Raw genomic sequence first — 19,954 nt, 5'->3', positions numbered from 1 at the left:
TCAGCAATCAAAGTGACCCTTGTCTAGTCACAAGATATTAGCAAGCCCTGTTCTGACAGGTGTAGCAGAAGAACACATCAAGATGTAGGGCATCTCCCCAGAGGAAAGATTTGTTAATTAGCAATAATTCCAATCTATTGTTTCTTTTATTAAAATGCTAACCCTGATACAACTGGATACATCAGCAAAGACCTCTCAGTCTTGGATCTGTGGCACCTGAGAGGTTCACTTCATAGGTGGGAGTGACAGCCGGGCTCTGGGGACCCAGGAAGGACTGATGAGCAGCTGTGACCTCGATGGAAGCCTGGAGCAGATGCCTGGAAAGTGGTGGCCCTGTGGGCAGGACTCTAGAGGCAGATACTCTTGGCTAGGCGGCAGGCTGACCCTGGGGCCACAGGTTTCCTGAGCACAGAGAGCCTTCATGAGGTCAACATTGGTGTACTGCCCCTGTAGGAAAGAGGAGAGACAGAACAATGAGATAGGAATACAACCAGGCCCTGAAGCTGGTTGGTTGGGTGGCTGGAAGCACCACAGATCCACAGGGTAGGCTATGGTGACCCCCTCTTCTCTCCTGGGTCCCAGCCTCCCACTTTCACTCTCCTTCCAGATCTGGGGCAGGGAGCAGAGGTCTGAATGGTGTGGCGACCAGGAGAGATCTCAGGTTCAGGCTTTGACAAGCTTTGTTTTTGTGCCCTACCAAGCAAAAGGATTTCTGTGAAAGCCATCAAGGATTTTGGGGTGGGGAGGATTGCTAGAGGTGTAAGAGGAGCAGGAGACATGCCAGGGCTGATATGGGCAGGGAGCTACTGCAAGGCTCTGCCTTGCTGGCATTGGAGGTAGAGAAAGGGTCTGACACCATGGAATATAAAGAATACAAAGGATATAAAGGACAAGGAAATGGATTCTCCCACAACCTCAGCAAGGATGGCTTCCTGAAACAACTTGATTTTAGCTCACTGAAGTCATTCCACACTTTAATGTGCAATGTCTGGGACAAGTACAGGGGGCCACACATGCTCTGGGTCAGGAAATAGGGGTGCATTCGAGACTAAGGGATATTGAACCATCCAAAGGGAAGGACCCTGTTTTCTCACATAGCAGATGCAAGGAAGCCAGATGGAGGATAAACAGGTGGTTCTCAATACACCTGCCTCTCAACACAGAAGTCTCTGTCTCACTCTGTGCTCATCTGCAGTGTGCACAGTCCTAGGATTGACCCCTGCCCTTCTCCACATATCCAACCTGGAAGCCCTGAGCCACACAGAGTTCATTCACACCAAGTTTGCCTATTTGTCCCTCTGCCAGCTCCTTGTGCCCAGATGACCTTCTAAAGAGCCTTTACGGGCCTTTTACAAAAGACTTCCATATCACTCACTCCCAGTCAGGCAGGTGGTCTACTTCTAAATCTATCTATGATCTGCTGACTGTGTAATTCAGCTCTTAAGGGTTTTGGCAAAATCAAATGCTGTTAAGTAACCCAAAATAATTTTCCCTCTTAAAAACAGCAGGTGGATTTTGCTAAGGGATGCAAGGTGCTCGGCTATGAGGGAATGTGTCCCAGTGTGGCCATGGGAGTGATCTCCAGCAATGGAATGCACACAGGGATGGTTGGGCTGTGTTTTTCAGAAAGCCCCTTTCCACTCTTTCTCTGTCCTCCCCCGGATGCTGTTGTGTTTACTGCAGGATGAGCAGACACTTTAAGGGTGAAATAATTCTTGAATCTTATCTACTGAAGAATTGTTTGGCCTGCATGAGGGCTGGCTGGCTGGAGAAGTAATGTGAAGTTACTTAGAGAAAACTTCTTGGTGGCCTAAGCTTCCTCAGGCCAGTATCTTCCAACTCACAAATTCCTTTTTGTTGTAGTTTTTGTTTTGCTTGGGTTGTTTGTTTGTTTGTGAAGACAGGGTACGCTGTGTAGCCCTAGATGTCCTGGAACTTGCTCTGCAGTCCAGGTTGGCCTAGTACTGAGGGATCCTCCTGCCTCTGCCTCCTGAGTGCTGGGATTAAATGTGTGAGCCACCACCTGGCTCTCTTTGGTACTGTAAACGTACTTTATATCCCATCCTAGAGATCTTACACACACATCCACAGGATCCTCCATTTACCTCCTTGTACTCTAGAGACCTTGTACTCTAACACATTCCCAGCTCCAGAGCTGGCATGGATCTTGGACTGAAGAAGGCAAATGTCACTCTTTTTGTCTCAGGACAGGACTCACACCCAACTCAAACATCACTGTCATGCAGATGATAAACTGGAGAGCTCCAGCCCAGGACACAATATTAGGACAAACCAAGACCAGCACCCACCCAACAGCTGGGCATAACTGCATATGTTCTTAGACCAATGCTGAGTAAGGACCAGACACATTCCATGAGATCACTGACACAGCAGTCTAGTAGAAACAGCAAGTTACAGGTTTAATAAGAGACTCTATCTCAAAAATTAACAGAACAATTGAGGAAGACATGCATTATTGACTTCTGGCCTCCATTCATTCATAAACACAGGCAAGAATAGCTACATATACATGGAGATGCACATGGTACAACACACACACACACACACACACACACACACACACACACAGAGGAAATACCTTTTCTGCCCAATAAATGTGGCCACCATTGTTCTGACACTACTGTTAACTATTGTCAAAGTGACCAGCCATTGACTTCTTGGCAACTCTAGGACACTCATGAGTACTGTGTCTCATGTCTTGGGAATTCTTCCTCAGCTCCTTCTGGGACATGGTTCTGAGCCACAAAAAGCAAGTATCACAGGAAAAATTATTTGACACTCTTTTCTTTTGGGATGGTCTTGGGGGCCTCTCACCTGGTCAGCAGACTGAGGCCACATCAATGGCAACTGGTGGCAGCTTAGGTGGTTGCAGTTGCAAACAATCACATTGCCCTGAAAAACAGATTCATACAATCATGAGAAAGAAGCAGGGCATGGACAATGCCCCAGAAGGCATAGGATCCTTGTCCTAGTACTCTGTGCTGAAGGAATTCTGAGGGGACCCACTTGTGCTCCTGGAGAGTGGAACCTACAACCCTGAGTGCCTGGGATTGTCACTGTGAGATAATTTAAGAATCCAGGATGAGACAAAGCAGTGTTTCATGGGGAGGGAAGCCAGCTCCTGACATTGGAGAAGTTTAGTGGCTGAGGGGTATGTGGTAGCAATCAGAGGCCTTTAGGGGAGCCATGATGTGGGCACTGATCTGGAGAGGGGACAACAGGAGAGGCAGGTAAGCAGCATTTGTCTTGCTCAGTGGCCGGTGACATAGATCAAGGCAAAAGCATAGAGAGCAGAAGAGTATTAGCTCTAGGTATTGAGAACCCCAGAGCCTCAGCTCTAAATTTCACACTTAACAGGCCTGGTGTGGGGAGTGAGGCCAGGCCATGTATGCCAGGCTAGGCCTATTACCAATAGCCCCCTTGTCCTCCACAGGCAGGAGGAAGGCAGGACTGGATCTCTTCTAATCTGGGAGGCTGCAGAGGAAGTACAAGTTTCTAGAAGAAGCAGGGACCATCACTGAGGCAAGACCAAAGGCGAGGAAGACTAATCCGAGAAGGAAACAGGTGAGAGCCCAGGCTACTCCCAGGCCAACTTTCCCCTCCTTCAGACCTGGACTTCCTAGATGAAAGAAGGCTTGGACTGACTGCCCACCAGAGATCAACTCTATGTTGGTGTTTTGTGACACTCATTATGATCTCCTTGTCAACCTATAACCCTTTGTCCCCTCTTGGTATTAGAACCATTGACTCAACTCTGTTCCACACACCCAAAGAAAATGGAGATAGCCAGTCAGTGTTCATGGTAGGCAAGTGTGTTTAGGGACTGCTCTTTCTTTTTATTGTCCCTAAGTTTACACACCCGTCATTCAGATAAGCTTAACTTATCTACCTGTTTCAGAGACAGTCAGAGCTAAGAAAATGACATGAGGACAGGAGACTGGCCAGATAAGGCAGTAGCCACTGTCCTGTTGCTTGAATTTTCTTTGGGTCTTCCACCAGCTCCCAAATAACATAAAACTTCTCATTAACGATGAACCCTCAGCCTTTAGCTTATGCTTGTCTCACTAGCTCTTACAACTTAATTTATTCTGTTTGTTTTCATCTACATTTTACCTTTCTTACATTCTGTATATCCTGATTTCCTGCTTTCTCTGTGGCTGGCCATCTGGTGGTCTCCTCCTGGCATCTCCCTGGTTTTTCCTTCTCTCACTGCATCGGGCAAACCTAGATTCCTCCTCCTACTGAATCTCTATACCTACTGCCTAGCTATTGGCCGTTTGCCTTTATGAGACCAATCATGTGCCTTCACAAGTAAGGTAAACAAATGCAACTTATTTTTATATAGTTAAACAAACATTCCATAAACAAATGTAACATATCTTTACATAGTTAAATTAATATTCCCCAACACAGTCCCAAAACTGGGATGCTGGCAAAGAGGAGGGCAGGAGCTGGAAGAGGACAAGTGGTCTGGTTCCCCCCTGCATGCTCTTCTCCCTAGGACAAGGGAGGGACTACATGTGGTTGTTCTCAGACACATATCGTTCAGATCCTATTCACTAGAGATGCAGCCTCCCACACCCAGGCAGGCTGCAATCACAGCCCCTGTGGGGCCCTCTCACCTCTGTGTCCCTGCTCACACACAGGCCCCCACAGGTGCAGCAGCAGACGATCACAATAGGAGACGGATTTACGGCTGGTGCTGGTGCTGGGGGAGACACTAGAGCAGAGAGCTCTTTCTTCTCTTTGGGCTGATAGGAGAGGAAATACCATCTGGTCCCTGTCTGTGCTTTGCACATCTGCTGGCCCTGTGGGGCCACTCAGTTATTGTTTTGGGGTGGGTGGAAGAATGTATTCCACAACTGAGGGAGGTCTTCCATGGGAAGAAAAGATATGGAGCAGAATGAAGTAATAACACCCCACTTCCGAGGCCAGTCTGGCTGGCAGAAGCCTGACCTGGTTGCTCTACAGTGAGCAGGTAGCCATCCCTTCCATCTGTCTCTGGCCTTTGCTTAGGCATTCTCACCCAGGTCACTCTGCAGCCAGGACAGTCCCATCATGTAAGGAAACCCAAACCCAGGCTCCACCTACCTCAGTATCTCACTATGACTTCTGACCCTTACCCAGTGTGAGCCATAGATGCTCATACACCTTGTTCCTGTGCTTCCCTGGAGATATCTCTCACAGCTCAGGGCCAGCTCGGACTCTCAACCTCCTTATTCCTCAGTTTCCTAGGCTGATCCCAGCCAACCCCTCTATCCTGCCAGGTGATGGGGATGAAGACAGAGCTAATGAGTAAGCAGACCTCCAACATGGGGATGTGGCCCAGGGCTTGACAGAGAAGCCTGTTCTCAGGAGCCTAGTTGCAACCTCAACATCAAACAGAGTTTTTTGAGGTCCCCGGAAACCACTGAATCAGGACAAACAGCTCACATGAAACAGGTCTCCATGGTGCTGTTTGTGTGGCCAAAGTCAGGAAGCCCTAAAAGTCTGAGTGATGTCACTGTGAGCCCCTTCCTAGACCCTCTGAAATCCTCTGCCCTCTTCCTTCCTGAATAGACAGGTCCTTGATCCCTCTTTGGAAGGTCATTGCGTTTAGGCATGTGACAGTGTCGGCATCCAAAGCATGACTTACCTGTGGTTGGGGCTTAGGTGGGGGCAGCTCCTCGACAGGCTGGAGGGTAAAACAGACAAAAGAAGCTGGTGTGTGTAGAATGGCCTCTGCATCAGCTCTGCTGTCAGGGACACCTGATCTGGAGCAGGGACGCACAGATTCTGTAATCCGGTTCAGGTGCCCATGCCTGGGCTGCTGTGTTCAGCAGGCCACACCTGATCTACTAAGCACCCACCCTTCTCTGCAGGTGCCAAGTGATAAGCTGGGTCACGGTGCTGATTCTGGAGGACCCCAACAGCCGAATTACTGCATATCTGCTGTAGCCCCGCCTGCAGTAGAGCCCACACCCCTCCCCTCCTCTGACTGAAGCCCAGTGTCTTGCAGTCTCCCCTGACCTCCATGCTGGTCTTGGCTTCCTCTACTGTCTGCTCACCTGGATAGAGATGGGACCTGTCATCTCTGTCTCTGTGCTCTGTCATCCCTAGTATCATGGTGCTACCTTGTATCTATACCTCCTGGATGAAGGATATGTTCCTGGTCTCCAGACTGAGCAGGTAGGGGCACTCACGGGAAGGCAGCACAGCTGCCAGAAACAACCAATCAGCAACAGAGTCAGCAGCAGGGCCAGGAGAATAGGGGCGAAAATGAATTTATCACTGCTTGGCTTCAGTTCCTCTGTGACCAATGGGATGGTGGCGGGGCTTTCAGTGGCCATTGGTAGCGTTGTCGTGGTAGTTGTAGTTGTTGTGGTAGAAGGGGTTGTGGTGGTCGTTGTAGTTGTCGTACGTGTTGTTTTAGTTGTGGGCCTCCTAGTGGTTGTAGTGGTGGTGGTTTGCACTGTGTAGAGGACTGCACCCTGTGGTAGGCAAAGGGTTTGTGCTGCCACCTGCACATCCTGCAGAGACCCAGGGCAACTGCGCAAGGCCCTCCTTGGTATCTGCAGCTTGGCTTCTCATTCTCTCTCTAATTGTTGGGCTTCTCACAAGGCTATCCTACCTCTGGCCCTGCTCCATGGCTTTTGCCAAGGTAAGGATGGCCCAGGATCCTCTGTGATCTAAGGATTATGGCCTTCACAATGGCTTCAGTGGAAAATGCACTATGGGTGACCAAATCTCTGGGAGAGGCTGCAACCCTGAGACTGCAGGGCCCACCTCCCAACTCCACATTTTGCAACCAAAACAGTGCCCACCTTCATGGGCACTTGACAAGGTAAGAGTTCACAGTCCTGTCTCTGGCTCAGGCTCAGGCCACAGAATCTCAGGATCAGGATTGCTCTCCCAGTTGCCTCTGAGCATGGGCAGCAGCCTGCCCAACCCTACTGAGTCAGAGGCTGTGGAAATCACTGGGAGGAGGTGCGTAGACCCTGTGATCACCTGACTGAAAGCAGAGACCAGTGGGGAGATGTAATGATAGCTGCTGCTGGCTGCTGAAGACATGGGGCTTCTCTGCCTCACTGCATTTGTCTGACAATGTTAGTGGGCGAGGGCTGAAGGAGCAGAAATCTGAGACTGTGTGGACATCAGGGATGAGCCAGGCAAACCCCAAATATGCCACTCAATTCCATGGGCTTCTTATAAGCCAAGAGAACCCTTTTCCAGGACACACCCTTCAGTCACACTGCACTTGTCTCTGGTGTCACCAAACATGATTGAAGGTAGGGAGTAGAGAGTATGCGTGGAGCCACACTAGTGGCCAGGGCTCCAATTCTTTGTCGCATACACCTTAACTGCAAGAGTGGACTCGTGTATTCCTGGACCTAAAACCCTCATGTGGAAGGGCCACATGCCCTAGACATCATGAGCAGACCCTGGCAGACAGCCAGGGACATGCCTCATTGGCCCTTCTGGATACTGGACTGGGTCACCTAAGTTGCTTGTGTGTACAGGCTGCCCTCTGTACCTACCAGGTAGCTCTGCACCAACCAGAGGGTCTGCACAGTTGGGGTTGCAACCCCACCCTGGTACTCACACATGGCTTGCTGGCAACGAATACATTGTTATTCATGAAGTTTCTTCCATTGTCCAGGCTGAGTAGAACATAGATCACTCTAACACAGAGACAGACACTGGTGACAAGGATCTTGGGCTTGGCTTAAGAAATAACCCCACAGTTCTTCTTGTGGTTATACTAAATCTCAGGCACTCCCAAGTGCTGGAGAGTGGACTTGTGGGCAAAGAGAGCTCATTTCCAGAGGAACTAGGAGTGACCCTCTGCAATGACAGTGAAGGACTGCAGATTAGACTGTGAGAGGCACCAAATCACATGGCCTTTGAACTAAGGCATCAAGCTAAGGCATTAGGGGGATGTGCCTGATATCACCATACTGGCTTGTACCAGAGAGATGGTCAGAGACATGTTCTGGCCATCAGGCTCATCATCTCCTACATCCTGCCCTCAGTAGAGCCTGCCACTCAGCACCAGTGAGGGACAGGAGGGAGGGTACTGGAGCCCACCTGCAGGCAGATAGGTGCTCTACAGCAGAGGAGACATCCTATGTCTCACACTATACTGGCAAACACTGACCACTGACCTCTTCCCTCCAACAAGGGGCACTTACTTTCCTGGTAACTCCACGATTGGTCCAGGGCAAGTAACGGTAGTCTTGGTTAAATTGATGGCTTTTACATCTAAAAGAAAATGACAAAAATTGCCAAGGATGTGTCCTTTCCACCATTGTCACACTCTTTCGGCAGAGCTGACCAATAAGCAGCAATCTTCTCTTTACTTTCTCCAATCCAAAGACTGCTGGTAGGCCCCAACACTGCCCAGCACCTCAACATCAGTAGAAGCAGGCCAACATAAGCTAAGTGTGCAGATGAGCGCGCACACACACACACACACACACACACACACACACACACACACACACACATCTGTGAGAGAAAACATGTGGTATTTGTCTTTCTGGATCTTGATTATTTTGCCTAGCATGATGATCTCCTGAAGAATGGCATGATTTCATTTTTAGTCATAGCTGAAAAAAAATTCACTGTTTTGGATAAGTGTGGATACAGTAAACAAGATAAGGGACTCAGACAGGGAAATGGGAAAAAGGGAGATTTTTATAAAAGTGAAAAGATAAATAAGTAGAGAGAGGAGAAGAAAAGTATGGGCAAGGAAGAAGAAAATAGCATGAAATTAGTAAAAAAAAAACAAAACAAAACAAAACAACAACAAAAAAAAAAAACAAGCAAACTTCCCCAAAATGAGAAAACTAGAAATAATATTACAATTAAACGTAAGAAAAAAAATTAAATCATGAAAATATAAATTCTGAAGTTTAAAAAATGAAGTCAAAATATTGCTAAAACTACAGTAGAAAGGAAAAACAGAAGGGAAAAAATTACTATACACCAGCCAAGACAAAAAGCTATAGGCACCTAAGGGATTCTGAGTAGGAGGGTGGAGAGTCTCCCACTCGGGAGCACCTATGTGATTATCCAATGCCAAGGGCTCAGCCCTGGAACTGTGCACATGCACAGGCTGTATCTATGAGTGTGTAACAATAGCAAAGAGGAGAAGGCCTGGAATTTGAGAGGAACAGGGCCTAGGGAGATAGGAGAAGTTTGAAGAAGGAAAGGAAATGATTTAAAATGAGGAATATAGTAAAAGGTTGTCAAGTAACAAAAATGTATAAGAATTAGATAAATGTAGGGCAGAGACTAAAGAATAAGAACATGAGGTTTCTTTTGTATGTGGTAAGTTTAAAGGAGTGCTGGTAAAGTGCCAGCGAAGGAGGTGGCATCTCAGGCATCCCATCCAGGGTACTTGTCACTTATAAACTTACTCCTGTGTCCAGCAATGAGGTTGGGGAGACTTGACTGAGAGAAGTAGACCCCACTTACCTCTGAAACTCCCATCTATGTCACTTAAATAGAACCTGCAAATAACCTCCTCTTTATGCATGACAAAGTCAAAGCCATATCCACGAAGTACCACAGGGTTTGATTCTGTAAGGACAGCATTTGAACAGTTAGAGCTGGTGCTTCCTTCTTTCTGATCTGCTTTTTCAGGGCTCTCCACTCCCTGAAATGGAATTTCCTACTGGCCTCCAACAAGGGAGAGTCTGTGTGTGAACCAGCATCCGTATTGTTTCCAGCTTGCTGACAAGCCCTTCCTCACAGCAGTGAAGATGAACACTGGCACTGATACCAGTGTACAAGAGACACAGAGTAGGTGGCAGGCTGGCTGTTCCCAAAGGAGCCAGGTAGGATTTCCCTAGCTTGTGACCTTGTCCAGCTGCCTAAGGGCCCAGATCTAGCTCATCCCTGTGTCCTGTGCACTTCAGATACCCAAGGGTAGCTAACCAAGGACTCTCCTGCCTCTTCAGATTCCCTGGAACACAGGCTGACTCAGTGCTATCCGGGGAAACAGCCCATTCTGCTTCCTTTGGGGTATAGCATTCTGTCTCGGACTTCCCTCCAAACAACCGGCACTCTGTATGTGGCAGGCCAACGGTTTAACAGGTCTGTGGTGGAACTGATGTCTGGAGGCACCTATCTCATTGGAGACAACTTATGTTTTCATCTGGGGTTTGTCACAGATGTCCAGACACCAAGGCCTTTTTGTCCACAGGACAATTAGAAACACACAGGAAGGCTGCAGGGCTGGGCTCCTCTACCCAGAAACAGAAGAGAGCCTGTAAGGAAGTGGGGGGCATCCCTTTCAGTTCTCCACACAGCAGTCTCCTCTCTCTTACACAACAGGGGAAGGACAAGGTACCAACATAGAAATATCAGGCTCAGATTCTGTCTTTAGCACCTGCCATCTTCTAGACGCTGCACCTGTCACCTCTCTATCCATTGTCCCTAACATCATTGACAGCCTGTGCATGTCATTTCTTTCTTCCCGCCACAGGACACACTGTAGCCCCTCTGACGAGCAGCACTTTGTCCTCAGTTGAGTGTCCTGGGTAGCAGAGCTCAGATGTGATCATTATCCTGTCTGCCCAAGCCAAGAGCCATGGGCTTCCATGGGAGGAGGACACAGATGTCAGAATCCAGCTGTCTAGACTAAGGGAAGCAGAGCAACTCAGACCTCCCTGTCCTGCCTTCTTTTTCGGGATACAAATGCCAGCCATGTGGAGACCAAGCCTGAATATACCGTGATCCTGAGCAAGAGAGGCAGCTCTCCCAAGAACTTACAAATATGTGACCTCTCTAAGCTGACCTGGAGAGGCTGGAAGGGACAGGTGTCCCTCTTGTTAGTCTCAATCCTTGGGGCCAAAAATCTACCACTTCAGTGCTGAGGTGAAGTGAACATGGCTGTCTTTGTAGACATTTCTGTAGACACAGAGAGTCCCCTATGCTTCTAGTAACATAGTGGCTGTCTTCTGTTCCCAGTTCTTTCTTGTCGTCTCTCAATGTGGTTGCCACACTACTGTCCTCATTTTGTGAGTGTTGAACACTTGGCTCCTCTGGAAGGAACCAAGCTTCTCTGGATGGACTGGTGGCTCCGTCCAGGTTTCATTAAGAGTTTTGTACCATTTTTCTAGCTTAACAATTACACTTTTGTTAGGAGATAAATAAGCAGTAATTGTACACATGTTGCTATGTCATCACAGCATGTACCTTCAAAATGTACAGTACACTATATCTAAATCATGATTACTCCATGCATGCTCATTACCACATATATACATAACCACACTTATCCATATTGTAACATTCGTATGGTCCTTGTACACACAATACATTCAAATATACATTCCATGTACCATATGCAGAACAAGAAATCTATACATAAAATGCATTATATAATAACACAAAAACACATAAACACAGAATATACACTCATATAAACCACACACAGGCAGAACTTTATACACCATCCAGAAATTGATATGCACTCATACTCCTTGTATGTGTATCACCCACACACCACAAACACATGCATGCAACGTATTTTCTGCCTATAATGGTGCCCTCAGCTCTTACCTCTGATGCATATAATACTTGTATCTGAAGATTTAAGGGACGGACAGGCCTTGGAAGCTAGCTGGGACATAGAGAGCAGTAAACAAGGTCAGAAAAATAAGCTTCAGGAACCCTGTAATACAAGTGGCACACCACTGCCTATACCAGTACACTCACTGGGAAAATGAGGTCCTTCAGGTGTTCAGCTTTCTTATTTGCAAATGCATTTTCTGGTTTGTCTGCAAGTCCTACTACCTAAAAGAGAGAAGTGATTTGAGCACCCAGCCAGGAGCCACCTGGTTCAATCATGGCTCAGACCCTGGTTCTGCCCACAGCCGAGGCGCTGGAAACAGTGAGCTTTCTGGTCACCCTACCTTGGGGAAACATCTCAATCATGTTTACCATCCTGTGGCAGTGGCTGTCTGCTGCCCATACCACCAGGGTAGATGAGATGACTACCTCTGGGAGGACTTGCTTTAACTGGGGCTCAGAGGGGCATCTGGTCACCTGGACTGTTACCTGCGCTTTCTTTGAGTGGCCCACACCCACAGTGTATACAGATGCTCCCATTTTCCTAGCATCATCAGCCTAAGAGAAATATAAGAGTTACATATAGACCACCCTCGTATACAACATGGAGGAGATGCAGCTGAAGATGGCTGGGCTCACCTCCCCCATCGAGTACTTATAGGTATCATCATCCAGAGGGCTGTTGAGCAAGGAGATAATCATGCTGGGACGCTGGACACCTGAGGGAAAGCAAGAGTGACTTGGTGCCTCAGGTTCCAGGAGTAGCCTGCAGAACCTCTGGGACCCCCATAGGCTGTCAAGTCCAGCAGTACCCCTTAGCCATTTGGAACAGGAGCCCAGATACAGAACCATTCAGTGACTCCCAGAGGGAAAAGGAACTTTGTCCATCACTTACTCTACAGATTAGGAGGCACAGAGGTCAGGAGTAGTCTATAGAGGTGGATTTGGCTGCACCCTCAGGAAAGTCCCATCACTACTCAGTTTATCCTTGAAGATGGGTCGGGGAAGCTGGTGCTAACTCTGAGCACAGCCCTAGAGGTGTCCTGGTAGTAACGCTGGGCCCAGTATCAAGACTACATGTCAGGTGTTAGGAAAGGGACTCCACATCCTTACAGAATCTTTCCCCACCTGTCCTTCCCTATTCAAACAAGTGCTATGGGTCTACACTCCAGGCCTGACACATGGGTGTAACAGACAGGTCAAGAGAAAAAAGAATTGAAAAAGGAAAATCTGGCAGCCAAGGGGACACCAAACCCTGGCTCCATGCATAGGGCACTGTGCTTTTCTCCTTTCTATTCACAGGGCCATCTGTAGGCCAAAGATGTCAGCATGATCGAGAACCACACATAGCTATATGAGGCCTCCTACCCTTCTCAGAAGCATCACAAACAATGGAGTTCAGAGAAGGGACCATCAGGTCTTTTCTAACATTAGATAAGCACTAGAAGCAGCCAGGGATCTGCACACAGACTTTCCAGAGAACTGCACCTCTACCCACACAACTAGAGTGCAGGCAGCTCACCTCCCGAGTTGACCTTTATTATCTGCTTATTTGCCTGCAAGGAAATCAAAGAAAAATGGGAGACATTCTGAGATGACCCCATGGTACTCGATGAATATGTGGTTCTAGCCTCCATACGTTCCACAGTCCTCTGTAAACATGTTCACGTCCTGCAGGAATGCTATACTTCAGTCTTTTAAGACCCTTATGGATTTCTTCCCTGAAAACAATAAAAAATAAAGGTGGCATGAAGACTATGGACAACGACAAATTGTCTCCAAGCTTTCCCTAGGACTTTCTCTGCCTTTGGTCCCATGAGCACAAATGCAGCTTAGGCCAGGAGACATTCTCAGTCAGTGTCAGAGCCAAGGACTCTCATGAGGACCCACATTTCTAATTGGAACCCTGATGCCAAGGTCACCATCCTGAGCAGTCTGTTAGTCAGTGGGTAGGGCTGAAGGGGCCCATATCACCAGCTGAACAACTGCCCAACTCCCATGTCCACTGTCACTCTTCCAGGCTGCTGAAGGCAGCAGCTGGTCTACTTAGATCCAAGCCCAACTGTGGACTGCTCAAGGTACCCACAGAGAAACCTGAACCTGGGAGTCGGGCCCTGAGGGCTGTCCGTGAGGTATCTGTGTTGGTCCCTGGGCTAGAGCAACATGGTCTATCAGGTGCTGTTAAAACACATAAAACACACTGAGGCAGGCAGGCCTGGGTCTGAAAGCTGTTCTTTAACAGGAAGTGGGGTATGAGGATAATCTGATGTGACAAGGCTGCATAGACACAGCAAGGGAACTTACAGTTGGGGATAAAGAGATCTTTTCTTAATCTGAGCTCTGAAGACTTCCTAACCCAGCCCAGACTAGGACATATGAGGGTAACACCCATTAGGCCTAGTGGGGTCAAATCACAACCTGCAACCCCAACTGAACCCCCCGCCCTTCTGCCCAGCTCCTACTGCCTCTCTAGGCTTCCTCCAGGAATCCTTCCCATAGATGTTCTCTCTGCTACCTCAAACTCAATTGGGTCTCTCCAAGCCCAAGCCACATGGTGCATCAGATCTTTCCTGGACTCTTGTAGCCAGCAACCCTGTTTCTTTTTCCAGATGAACTGGAGCTGTCATCTCCATAGGTGTGGGACATTCCCTCTTTCACTCAGTGGGCCTGGCAGAAAAGCTAGGGTTTCCTAGACTTCTGCACAGCCCTAATCCACATATCTGCTCCCTGCTCCTCAACCCCATGTGTTGTCATAGCCAGTCCCAGGAAAGAATCATGACCGGTGGAAGGCAGACAAGCAAGAAAGTAGAGAACTTCTGGAAGCACATTATAGGTTCCAGTGAATGTGAGGGGTTGGCAGGATAGAGTTAGCAGGGAGTATCAATACATAGGCATGCAGCGACAGATACTGTGGACACCTGTAGGAGACCTCACGGAGGTCTCTGCAAGCCCTCAGTTTCATGGAGGCCTGAAACACAAAGCCTCAGTCAGCCTTCATATAAACACTTACCTGTCTCCAGTGATGGGCAGGATGGTGGTGCCCTTACAGGAGAAGGTGATGAGGGACACTCGCAGATCCTGGCTGGGAGGAAGCAGGTGCTTATGAGAAGCTACCACCTCAACATGATATCATCAGGATGTCGAGGAAGGTACTCAAACAAAATTCTCCTCTCCCTATTCTCATCCCTTCACCTTTGAGGTCTTATCGAGTAGGCATAGGGATGTTGGGTAAATTTCATGACAGATTCTGAACTCTACATAAATGTGACCCCTGAGAAAGAAAGGCAACCAAATCAACCCCCCCTCCATTCCTGTGCTCAATCGCATGCACACTTATATGTGCTCACACTCATACACACAGACTCATATACACACCCACCCATGCTGGATAAGCAAGATCCTACATAGGATCCCCCCTCCTCCTCAACTCTTGTCTACTGTAACTTTCTCAGCCAGGCTCCAAGGAATTGCTCTTCCTCTGGCTTCCCTTTCTCCCTGCCCACTGCTCTCTGCCATCCATCAAGTATGTCTAGTGACTCTCACAAAACCATCCATCAAGTATCTCTGACCCTCAGAAAACCATCTATCAAGTATCCCCAGAGACCCACCTGGAGTTCAGTTGACTCAGTTGAATCTCAGTCTTGATCTTGTTCCTCCAATCTCCATAAAACTTGTATGGCCCCCATCCCAGTAGCTCACATTGGATAATATAAAACCCTTGGCCTGGCTTAGCAAGTCCCTATGCTCTTGTTTCCAGGCTGACCAGCCCTCCCTGTTTACCATCACTTATCAGCCTCAGAGACCATCGACTTTCTTGTGATCACCTTAATGGTTGCTCTGTCCTTATCTTCTCTGTCACTGACATTATCACATTTCCACATCCTTTTGGAAACCACCATAACCTTCCTCTAGGAATCCTTGCCTTTTCCTATGCTTTCATGGCTTGTTGCCTGAAGCACTCTGTCACAAAGTGCTAGTTACTGAGTCACTGGTATCCCTGTCTTCCTGGGCCTTGAAGCCTGAAGGGTCCTAGAGGGTGGACTCTGTCCCTATGCTACACTTCACTTTTAGGCAGGATCAGTCAATCCTGAAGACACCCCATGGGACCAGTGTACTGTGTCCTTTGCCCTGCTCAGCACACCAATGGGGGGCTGTGCTCCCTCTATGAGGAATTGTTGCACCTCCCAAGTCCAAGAAATGTGTCCTCTGCATGGCAGGACACACCCTGTGCATCACGAAGGAGCCTGCAGTTTCAAGTCTTACTTTGACAGCCTCTGCACCATATCCACCACGAACTTGTTAAAGTGCACCCAGGCATGTAACATGCTGTCAGACCTGAAGACAGATAAAAGAGAGATCCCTCAGTGGATACAGGATGCCAGTAGACTTGCTCCCCTCCTCCCTTCCCAGCCTTTCATGGGCTTTCTTAACTAGCACCTCTACACCAATGGTGCCTACCACACTAGAGCAGCCTGAGAGGTAGATCTCTCCAGGGCAGGCAATGGGCAGAGGGTGGCTAAAGAGTCCCATCTGGTGGGACTGGAAGACTCCATATTAGAGGCTCATTGGTGTGGCTGGCTGAGCACACCAAAGTAAGGACTGTGTCGTCTTCAAATAGGAAAGGGTCTCTAGTTTGGAAAAGGCCCTGAGTGCTTGTAAGTAGTCTGTCTGGGCTCCCCACTTGCCTTTGGTTTTCTGTTTCCAGCCCTCTTTTATCACTTAGCACCACTGTTGTTAGAAGTCCTTGAATGCCATAATCCAGGCCCACAGGATGGCTCAGGCCTGGGCTGTATTGTCTTTGTTATACTTGGAGTTCTTAAACATCAGATCTGCCCCAGCATATGCAGATCCTTTTTCAAACCTGTGTGCCACCTGCACACTTTCTCATGGCATTCCTGTTGCCACATTCCCCCACATTTCCCAGCATCCAAAAAGAGGATTTCTCTGGGAGATGGGCCTTAGCTATGGCTGCTGGGTGCGCAAGTCTGTTTTAGAGCCTAGCCTTCAACCAGCCTCTACAACCCAGCCACCCTGGGCTAGGAAGGGCTCCTCCAGCAGACAGGGTTAGGAAAGTGCAGGTGGAGGTCCAGTCATGGCTGTCATGACATCATAGTCCCCAGTCCTCATGATAGCTGTGGTCTTCCAGTTCTGACTCTCAAATCCCTGCCTCCAGTTTTCCCTCATCAGTCCCTGGATGGAAAGCAAGCAGGTGAAAGAAAAGGGCTTTTGACCTCTGACCCACATTCCAGAAACAACGTTAGCTGTAATCCACAGCTTTACTGGTCTGGTCAAGGAAGAGACAAAACGTGCTTCAGGTCTGGGGATGCGTGGGGAGAGCTCAATGGTCATCTATTCCTTCTGAAGTCTGAACAGTGCTATGCAGTGTATCTGAGGCTGGCATAGCCCTGAGGGATGTCTCCTGGGTGATTCTCAATCCTGTCAAGCATAGTTCACGCCAAAGAATGGTGTCCTACAGCCTCTGTCCTGCTGAAATCTGTGTAGAGATGATGGGCAAACTCACTACTAGATGATCCTAACACTAGCAAGACTATCACCCTCGGGGTACTCACAAACCTACAGATTAACCCCATATTAGCTAATCTCTACAACAGAGAAAAAACAAAAAACAAAACAAAAAACAAAACAAAACAACAACAACACCAAAAAAAACAAAACAAAAACAAAAAACAAAGCACTGAAATGTAGAGCTGCTTTTTTTTTTTTTTCAGTATTCTCAGCAACAATGGGTGAATCTAGAACTTTCTCCGAATCCCATGTACTGCTATTGCTTCTGGTACACCTCATCTCCATTGTGAATAACTAGGCTTTGACTCTGAAAACTGAACTCCAAACAGACTTCATTCTGGGAAGCTCCGAGACTAATGTGCCAGATGGGTCATTTTCCCTAACAGGAGGTGACGTGGCTTTCTGTTTTTGTCCCTCTGTGAAGAGTGCCTTCCCACAAAGGCTCATGAGGACCCAGCATATCTATCCTGCTCATGGACTCTAAAAGTTTTCAATCTGAGATTATAGAAGGAGGGTCTAGATTCCAGAACTCAAGACAAATTGAGGGTTCAAAAACAATGGCTACAAAGACCTTATGACACTCAGGGGCCTAGAACTTCCAGAACATTGCTAATTGTGTGCCAACACTCATCCTTAAATGAAACAGTGATCCCCTGGCATCTGAGGGAGACCTTTCTTGCTAACATCTGAGACCTAGTCACAGTCATTTAAGCATGATGGGGACAAAGGGGTGTGACAGTGTCATTCAGGAAAACCAAGCTGTGGAAAAGCTAAATGCTCTTTCCCATTAGTTAGAGGAACTATAAACCTCAAACCTAACAGAAGGTACTAGTTATAATCATGTGAGCACAAACAAGGCCAGAACATGAGTACGAAAGATTTACACTTGTGTGTTATGGCCTTGAGGGATTGGGATCAGAAGTGAAGAGTTGGATAGGTGCCTTGAGGTGTGATACTCAATATAGTGCTGAACATTAAATTTACCTTCATTCACTTGTAAAACAGCAGGCTGTGCAAGTGAACATGGCACATTAACAGGCTGCATAACTAGATGTTTCACATCCCCATCTGTGTCCATAGGCCTTTCTATCCATCATAGCAAAGAGTTCATTCCGTTTTACACCCCACAGTGGGGACCTAGAAAATTAGATGGGACAAATACAGCAGGTTGGCAGCTAGAAGGACCACTCTGTAGAAGGACTGGCTCAACCAGGCTGTCAGCCCCAAAGCTCCATGGGGTCCATTATCAGCTAGCCCTAAAACTGAAGGGAAAATGCCCTCCCTAGTAGTGCTAACTATCAAAGGGACTGGATGTCCCCACTGATTTTGTTGTTCCTGGTCTGGACAGAGAGGAGGCCTGTGTTTGACTAGGAAGGCTCCGTAAGTTGCTGGCCCAGCTTAGAAACAAGGGGCTAGATCCATGTGTACTCGCCCACCAGTGTTCAAGGAGAATGAGAGAAATGAGATGATCCAAGCCCAAAATGATGAGCAGAGCCCAGTCTTGTCACCAGAGCCCAGGAAGCCTGATATTGTTACCACCAAGTGTGTTTTCCACCTTGCTAACTCAAGAGTACACTCCAAAATAGAAGCTCTAACTAAGCTCCTCTGTAGCCCAGGATGTTTGAAGACACAGACATTCAAGGGAGCCCAGACATGGCTTCCCCAATCTGGCTCTGGTTGAATTGGCAGAAAATACAGCCCTAGCCTGCCAGGAAGTTCAGAGAAAGGAGTCCAGGCTAGCTATCTCAACCTAGGCCCACCACCTCTTCTTTCCCTTGACAGCCAAGAGGGCCTGAAGGACTAGGCCAGCCTACCCAAAGCCACACTGAGGCAAACAGTTCAGGGGCTGTCTCTGGCTCTTCAAGTAGGAGAAAGTAGTTGACTGCTTAGGATAGCTAAGAAAAGGCCATTTGGTGTCAGCAATGATCCCTACAGAGCCCCTGAGTGGGTTGTTCACAGGGCTGAGAAGTCAGCTCCCAATAGCTAGTGGGCTGGAGGATAATGAAAATCCATATTGGGGGAAGACGCTATGGATAGAGCCACTGTGAAGCACTGTGATGACCTCCCTGGTTTAGGAAACAAGTCAGTCACAGAAGGTAGGATCTGACCACCACGGCCCCTGGAGATGGTGGTGCCTTCAGTGTTCCTTGTAAGGAAAAGCCACTCACTTATCCAGGACAAAGTAGATGTCAGGGGTGGCCTGGCATGGTTCCTCCTTCGAATTCCTTCGATGCCACCTATGTCTTAGGTTCTGGTCTTCATGGTGGTGGAAATTTCTGGAGCCTAAGCCCAGCCCAGGGTAGTATTCCCAGTCAGGGTACTGGTACAGGGAGTTCCCCGTGCTGAGCAGTGATGGAAGTAACGCAAACAGGAGGGACACAGATTGAGGTATCTGGGGGCAGCAGCCCAGCATTTTCTTGGTGGTCTTTGTAAGGTCCCAGAGAGGTGGACCACAGGCCACCTCTGACTTCCTTCTCTGTTGCTGCTGCCACTGCCTGGACTTAGGGACGATAGCCCTTGTGCCTTCTCACCAATGCTCACTGCTGCTGTCCACTTGGTGGCCTCAGAGTATAGGGGCCGGGGACATAACTGCTCTGGGGGTACCCTGCCTCTCACTGCCTGCATAGTTCTTTCCCCAACATTCTAAAGTTATGATGGGCAGGGAGGTTGACATGGTGACTTTGTGACCTTCCCTTCTGCTCAATGTCCTGCATGCTGGCAGTGCCAAGTAGCTGTCACAGAACCTTTGTTGTCAGATAAAACCTTGTCCCTCACATAGCCAAGGAATCCAGACATTTTGTTAGCTGAGATGGCGTTTCAAAGTGTCCAAGATCATGGGTCATCACTA

General features: G+C 48.2%; 1 protein-coding gene across 1 annotated transcript; it reads right to left on the bottom strand.

The window, feature by feature from the left end:
- Positions 1–225: 225 nt before the first annotated feature.
- Positions 226–19,741, bottom strand: LOC127235351 (anthrax toxin receptor-like). The gene is made up of 17 exons (XM_051202599.1): positions 19,275–19,741; positions 15,844–15,915; positions 14,591–14,662; positions 13,220–13,301; positions 13,103–13,136; positions 12,220–12,299; positions 12,070–12,138; positions 11,728–11,805; positions 11,572–11,632; positions 9,481–9,585; positions 8,193–8,262; positions 7,604–7,682; positions 6,204–6,491; positions 5,657–5,695; positions 4,644–4,772; positions 2,836–2,913; positions 226–447 (listed from the first exon to the last, which is right to left on the bottom strand). The coding sequence occupies exons 1-17, from the start codon at positions 19,517–19,519 to the stop codon at positions 226–228; spliced, it is 1,803 nt and encodes a 600-aa protein (XP_051058556.1). The 5' UTR covers positions 19,520–19,741.
- Between the last annotated feature and the right edge of the window lie 213 nt (positions 19,742–19,954).

This window comes from Phodopus roborovskii, unplaced genomic scaffold, assembly GCF_943737965.1.
Source record: "Phodopus roborovskii unplaced genomic scaffold, PHOROB, whole genome shotgun sequence".
Taxonomy (NCBI): domain Eukaryota; kingdom Metazoa; phylum Chordata; class Mammalia; order Rodentia; family Cricetidae; genus Phodopus; species Phodopus roborovskii.
Note: the sequence above shows the minus strand (reverse complement) of the source record. Positions and strands in the feature narration are given on the sequence as shown.